Here is a 7,686-nt window from a genome sequence, read left to right on the forward strand (position 1 = left end):
GATTCACAACAGGGAGTCATGCAAACATCTGACAGATATACTAACAGTCAAAATAATGCACCGGCCATATTTTCGAGGTGATGAAATTAGGTCATATTTGTCTGCTGTGTAAGTAGAAGAGTTTGTGAGATGAGCTATTTGAGATTTTCATATCTGGGTTGAATTATTATTAATCAATATTAGAATGTATTGCAATGCTATGAAATACATGTTTATTTTCTACAACCTTGTGAGGGCTTTTTATACCGCAGGGGAACATAAATACTAGAATTCCTGATCACAACTAGGCCATCAAACACTATTCTAAATTATTTTGTAATAATTATTTTGCCAGGATTTGTCACATTTGATTAACAGACAAAAATGACAAGAGAATTGTATTATTTTCCATGCTTATTTTTGCAATTGTTTTATTACAAACTTAAAAAAGAATCTGATACAATAAGAAAGTGCAGTAGTAAGTCCCCATTCCCATGGGGGAGCACAGAAAACAGGTCATTGCATTTCAGTAGTGAAAGGTTCATACACATCTACAGGGTGTACAGATCAGATACAAAATAGGAAAACGATAACAAAATACAGGCAAAAAAGAAAGTACTATATTAATATATTACTTTTTCAATTATATCCAGTTATTCTTAAGTGTTAAATAGAAAATACTTCTTTATTACAACAAAATAGTCCAAAGTGCTAAATAAAATACACATGTAGATAGATAAGCAAAAGACAATACAAAACTCTGTTTCTCACTTTGAATCAATCCTTGTGATAGAACAGCCTGCTTTTAGTGTGGATTTAAAATACAACTTTTTAATTACATGGAGGATAGTGTAATCTGTTACTAATTTTTAAAACGCAAGACATATACCAACAGCCAACCACTATACCACAACAAAACACTGTCCATCCTGTGACCAAAAAGCCAATGTGAAACAATATCTATTGTCTTCCTATAGTCATCAGAACTTCAAGTAGAGCAGCTCCCATCCCTCAAACGTCACAGTCCTCTGGCCTTCCCATTGGCAAGCGGTCAGTGACCGCAACATGGCCTCCAAGCCACCACTCAAACCTCCAGACCCGCTTTGCAGGCACAGGGAATTAAATACAGCACACATCCGATTACCAAGAGTAATCTGACCATTATTTAAGCAATGGGGGAAGGCAGCACTTTGGGATGCTTGTAGGGATTTTGGAAACCAAAAATCTCACTGAATCAACATGAACAAACACAAAAATAGCTCCATCACTAGGCTGTTCACCACCAGGATTGACCAGTCACTGATCATAATCACAGCACATTCAATGACTATCCTCCTCCTAAACCTGCTTAAAACGCTTGATGAAATGGATTGGAATATTTGTGGTTGAAAAGGGCTAAGACCCTCCCACAATTGTGGTCTAGAATATGGCGTTAGTTACACATTGCACTGGACCAGGGTCAGTGTGAGTAAAGATAGTCTTAGTTATGGCTATAGTAGGGGGAGCAGGGGAATGTTACCATATGGATGCGAGGTGAATACTCATCAAGGATTAGACTGCAGGAACGTTTTTTTTGTTACTTTCCCTCAGTCTTTGTGAGAGAATGAAATTGGCAGCCAATTCAGTCACAGTAGGACTGTTCAGTCACACAAATAAGGTTAGTGGTATAAAGCAAAGATTAATGGCACTGGACAATATGTAGATGGAATATGAATGAATAAGGGACACAATTAGTAAGATATGAGCACTACTAAGGGGATTTGGTTTAAATGTGGAGATTTTTTGGTTTAAGTGTATAAACTATGAAGGAACAGAAATCTTACACAAGTTATCAGACTGCCCTTAGAAACAGACTGAGAATGACGCTGTCGGACTCTCTATCCACCCATTGTAAACATTCCTCTCTGAAGCTCCTCAAAAACCCAATTTAACAAATGACATTTACCTGTCTTTTATTGGACAAATTCTGTACAAGGTACAATCCACATTCAATACTTTATTTTATACATCTTTATTTATTCCCAACTTGCATATATCTTTAGTTATCTTTGTAATAACTTCAGCACATAACTAAACAAAGGAAACCTGAACATAAGAAATATATACATATTCCTACTGTTATAACTTCTCAAATTTACAAAAGTACTTCATTACTTTTGAAAAAACATAGGAAAAATATAGAAAATTTTAAATAAATTACAAATGTAAAAACGACCCTTTCCCTCCCAACCATTACATTTATAAAGAGATCCGACCCAACCCTCCCAACCCAACCCCTGGACGCAAAGACAAATAAACAGTTTGAATGACACGCATATGACCGACTATCACAGCAATTACCAGTGTGAGCACAAGTTAAGAGTATTTATGTTAGCTTATACACAGATGTTTATGGGCACAATCTAGAAAACATTCAGATGATGGCTAGGGACACTCCCCCTGCTATCCAAATCCAAATCTCATTGGAACAGAACCAACATTTCTTAGCAGATGCAGCTGTAACATCATGGGGGGGGGTCACATGGCATCTATAGTCCAATAATATGAAGGGCTGGATGGCTCAAAAAGAAAGGTGGGGTTAGGAGGCTGCCTGAACCCTGGTGACAATTACTGCCCCCTCTATTACCTATATGGAGACAGAGTATCACCACCATCAATATGAGAATGATCTGACATGGCATCATAAAGTGACAAAAACACAGGTTTAGTTAACATTCATAGTCCTGGAAATTGAAAAGGAAAACATCTCATTATATGATGCTGGTCTCCCACTGGAGCAGCAACTGGAACAGAGATAATTAAGGGATTAAAGAGCAGGGGACCTAGCGTGGGCCTTTGGCTGCAACGCCACTAAAGTTCTACAGAAACGTGCTCTGGGTTTTGAAGTGTCAGTCTAAAGCCATTGCATCCAAGATGCCAAAAGCTGTTAAAACATCATCGATGCCCCTGCCTTGCCATCCATTTCCCCTCTCCTTATTCCCTCCCTGTCCTCTTTTCCCTGCAGAGTAAGACCTCTCCTTCATAGTCAAAGTCCCGCTAAGCCATTCATCACAATCCCCATTGCATAGCAGCATCCTATTCCCCTCCAACAATGCCCGTTCACCTTCACACACTGCTGACAGATTCTATGTGCCTGTGCGTGTGTGTGATGGAGATTAGTAGTCATATCCGAAGACAAAGATCAACTTGCCTCACTTTCACCAAGGTTCGCTGACCTCCCTGGCAGTAATTCTTCCTGTCATGACAGATCCATTTCCTCATACCCTGCACATTAAACCCCCCCTATTGCCAAGACACTACACACAGGCTCCCTTTCTTAGCATGTCCATGAACACATTTCAGAGCTGATGAATGGCAAATACTGATCCCTTGCACCAAACCGATTCAGACATGGTGTGTGTGATATGTTTCAAGGCTCTAGTAACAGGCCCACTATATTCACAATGACCAAGAAGCCACAGAACATTAAACACTTGTTAGCATGAATAAGACCTCACCAAACCCACACAAACCCCTCTGTGCATTTTTGGTAACTAAGGCCGAGCAGATTGCAAAGCGCTAAGCTTTCCAAAGCCATCTTACAGGACATTGGTCCTTTTTCACAGCGTGACAGTGGAGTGCAAAATATAACTATCATACTGCTGTCAATAGACCAAAGCTGAAGGGCATTTTACTCTGCTGAACATTCAATGAAAACGTCTGTGCAATAGGAGGCTGGTTACTCCTCTGGTTAGAGAAACTGAAATCAAAATCCACAACAAAAAAACAGAATATTAAATGATATGGAAATAATCATATTGAAATATATAGTGGAGGTTGTAGTAGTAATAAAACAAATTATACGATGTAGTATCAGTAAGAACAATTTTCCCAAAAAATACTTGAGCATTACTGCCCTACTGCTGCAACAGAAATACTCATAAGAAAGGCTTAGTTGGCCAGCACCACCGGCTGGAAGGCCTGGCTGGGATATTGCAGGTTATACCCCCCTATACCTTCCACAAATGAGGGCTTCTCCATGTAAGAAATCCCACCGCTGCTACCACCAATGGCACCAACAGCTGGACCAGGTTGGGGGTTGGAGAATGGGTCAAATGAGGGGTGGGAGTGGGTGGGGTGAGGGTGCTGGAAGGGGCTTGAGTGTGAAAGTATGAGCGGAGCATCGTTGTCAAAGTATAGGGGCCCTGGGGATGCCGGGTAAACAAACTCTTTGGCATTGGGGGAGAGCTGGCTGGGGATCTGAGCCCCCAGGGATTGCAGGGAGACTGAGAGGGGCTTGTGTTTAAGCAGCCCTGGGGGAGAGATGTTGGTGGGGGAACGGGCGAGCATCCTCTGTGGCGGGGGCACGCCTACACCCGAGCCGCCAGCCGATCCGGAACCGCCACACTTCTTCATCTTGGTGGAGCCAAATTTGGTTGCGGCGAAACTGGCCGTGGTGAAGGTGATGGGCTGCAGCGGTGGACGGGTGCTGGGCAGGGCAGCCGTTGGCTGCTGAGAGGGGGGGTAAGGGAGTCCCCCACTTGGAGGGGAAGGTGTGGATGTGTTAGAGGAGTGGGCAGTTGGGTTCGTGGGTGTGCTGGAGCTGGGATAGCTGAAAATCCCTGGGCAGGATGAGGCCGAGAGGGGTGTGGGTGTGCTGGAGAGGGAAGGAAGCAGAACTGGAGATATCTGGGCTCCAATTGGAACAAACACCTGGGCATCAGGGTTGAACCCTAAGCTCTTGGCCTCCTCTACCTCCAAGTCCCCTTTACTCACTCCACTAACTACTTCCACCATTTCGCCTTCTCCACCTAAGCCGGATGGATCCTCCAAGTACAGGACCTTAACGGCTCCCTTCTCCCCGATTTGGTAGGACACTTCATAGGGGTCGATCCACACACTCAACTCAGGGGGGACATTGGCACGCACTTCCTCTGTGTCCAGTCCACTTCTCCTGGCAGCTAGCTCCACCACTGGGTCACTAGGGGCCCCTAGGTGCAAGCAGCGGAAGGCAGAGCCCCGCAGAGGAGCTTCAGGGTACCAGTGGCCTTCATAGCGCGACAACAGTATCTGCTCCAACTCCTCCCCGAAGAGGTCAGCACGACGACGGGGCAGTTTGTTGTACAGGTAGGACACAATGAAATTCAGAGCTACCTTTACCTCTAGCTGCATGACTGTACCTGGTCTGGATAGCCAGGTATTCAAATCAAGCCCAAAATGAGACAATACTGGAACAGTTCTCTGGCTTGTAGAAGTCTGATGTTTTCTTCTCCACTACATGTACTGCAGGTAAATTGAAATCCTGCAGAATCTTTAAATCTCTTCCTGGGTGATCAACATGGACAGACTTGGTGACCAGGAGGCCAAAAACTAGTCCAAACAGTTGTTTTCAGTTGACAAGTAACAAGACTTGGCAGGTAACGAGATGAGGAGTCCAACTGGTGGAAAAATAAAAACATGGTGTTAGGTCTAGGAAAGTAAAAGGCAGACCAAATAGGCTGAACAGAAGGGATAATGAGCGAGTGAATAGGTTAGCCAGCCAACGTGGAGGGGGTGTAACAGATGCAGTGATTGAAGCAGAAAGCCATGATAATCTGCTTCTGCCGGATGCTTCACTACTCAGGATTACACAATTAGAGAAAGTTCCAAATCAAGAGTAGGCTGTGGGTGTACAGTTCACATGTAGGCATGTTTTGCATACTGTAAATGGCACGGTACAGGCTACAGTGCATAAAGGACACCATTTCCCACCATGCAGCACTATTAACGTCATCACAACACGTGCAACACAGTCCACCTACGCACCATAAACATTGCCCAGCAGCCAGGATTACCCAGCAAGCTAAATTTAACTGTATACTTGATCTATGAGAACATGGTTATAATGTATGCATCAAGGACAATGAATGTTATATTGTGAATCAGATTAGGTTGAGCAAAAAAAAAATCATTATTGATATGAGATATAGCTACTCTGTTTGCAGGCAGAACATTGCGTCGATGGCTAGAAGATGGACAAGAACAAGACAATACACAACCTGACTTCCCTTGTCATCTTTACTTGTGTTAAATCTATTTAGAAACTAATTTGGAGAGGTGTGAAACTGTTCAATAGGAGATGTTTGGAATATAGCAGACAAACTTTCACTACATTTAAACCAATAATAATCAAGTTTACAGTACATCTTCGAAAAGCATTAACCACCATAGTCATATCCAATATCAATCCATTTCTTCCCTACAAAGTATGCAGCTGAGACTTTATGTACAGTACACAGTAAAACCGGTCATGTATCAAAATGGATCCTAGTTGTTTAATGTTGACAATTGACCTATAATGCATATACTGTATTAGTTAATGCAACATTATTCAACCATAAACATGTTCGTTTGTCATAGTTGTGTCCTACTACTAAATAGACTACACAATCCAACAGTAGGTTACATGACCTAATCTGATTGTTGACATGTTCACAGTGCATCATCACCACCATAAAGCACACATCTGTCCACTCATTGTAACAATGTAGCAAGCTTATGCAAGTGAATACTATACTTGTGTATAGTAACAGAACACATTCCCCTAAATAATTTATGGGCAGGTAGCCTAATAATAAATAATAGATTAAAGAGAAAAAGAAGCAACCCTGGATGTTGATGATAAGGGGTGTGAAAACCATGTCTACAATTTGTAGGCAAACTTCGTTAACTCAAGCAAAACAATAGGCAACATACAGTAAAGCAATAGTGATGGTGTGCAATGACAGTAGCCTATATGGCTTTGAATGGCCGTGGTGAAGCCTATCCCAAAGGTCCAATACCTGCTTCTCTACATGATGACAATTCCACCTTTCACCAAAAAAGACACATATGATACTATTATTCTAACAAACTGGAAGATCTTAAATTGGCACTGTAAATAAATTATAAGGAGATTAAGTGGTGAATGTTGCAGTCTCATGTCATTATGTCGACCGATGAGCAGAACTACAACGGCTCAATAATAAATTGGTCCTGCCCGAAAACAGGAAGAAATTATCAGCTGTATATGAGAATAATAAATACATCTCGATACGAGTTTGAGTGGTTCTGTCTAAAAATAAAAACAGAATCTAAAATGGATGACTGAACCAATTAGAGTCCGATTCTCAAAAGGCAGGGCATATTTTGAGAGTCCTAAAGCATTTTTTATTAAATCATGAGGATGCACTATCTAGCCAAATGTACGGTTATGGCAGATACATAAAAATGTATGTCAATGCCATACATGTTTATATGCGGACGCTGTGTATACTTACTAATGCAGCTTGTGTTCAGTTCCTGCGGTTTTAATTCCCATATTTTACATTGCATTTGAAGGTGATGTGGCTTTTCAAAGTAGTTGTTTAGAGGCAGATATGTGGTGTGTTAAATGGGTATTGAAATGTACTCTCTTCATACGTGCTCCATTTCCACCATAAACAGATTGTCTGCAACTGCCCGAGAAAACTTTACTGTTTGACAACCTTGCGCCTTTATACAGGACCATTTCGCACACACCCCCTATTTTGTGACGTTGGTCTGAATAGGGACTACTTTCTTGATACTATTGTAATGTATACTATCAAATAAATTCATACACACCTAGGAGAGAATAGTCGACTTTCAGTAATAAGCCTATAGTTTCAAAATAAGTAAATCATATGAAATAGGCTACGGGTTATTGAGGATTGCAAATCCTGGTCGATA

At 41.6% G+C, this 7,686-nt stretch overlaps 1 protein-coding gene across 1 annotated transcript; it reads right to left on the reverse strand.

The window, feature by feature from the left end:
* Window positions 1-380: 380 nt before the first annotated feature.
* LOC112226149 (protein Tob2) lies at window positions 381-7,451 on the reverse strand. Its single transcript, XM_024390441.1, has 2 exons — window positions 7,257-7,451; window positions 381-5,396 (listed from the first exon to the last, which is right to left on the reverse strand). Exon 2 carries the CDS (start codon window positions 5,128-5,130, stop codon window positions 3,910-3,912), a length of 1,221 nt encoding a protein of 406 aa, XP_024246209.1. The 5' UTR covers window positions 5,131-5,396; window positions 7,257-7,451; the 3' UTR covers window positions 381-3,909.
* Window positions 7,452-7,686: the final 235 nt, after the last annotated feature.

The sequence above is a fragment of the Oncorhynchus tshawytscha genome, linkage group LG27 (genome assembly GCF_018296145.1).
Source record: "Oncorhynchus tshawytscha isolate Ot180627B linkage group LG27, Otsh_v2.0, whole genome shotgun sequence".
NCBI lineage: Eukaryota > Metazoa > Chordata > Actinopteri > Salmoniformes > Salmonidae > Oncorhynchus > Oncorhynchus tshawytscha.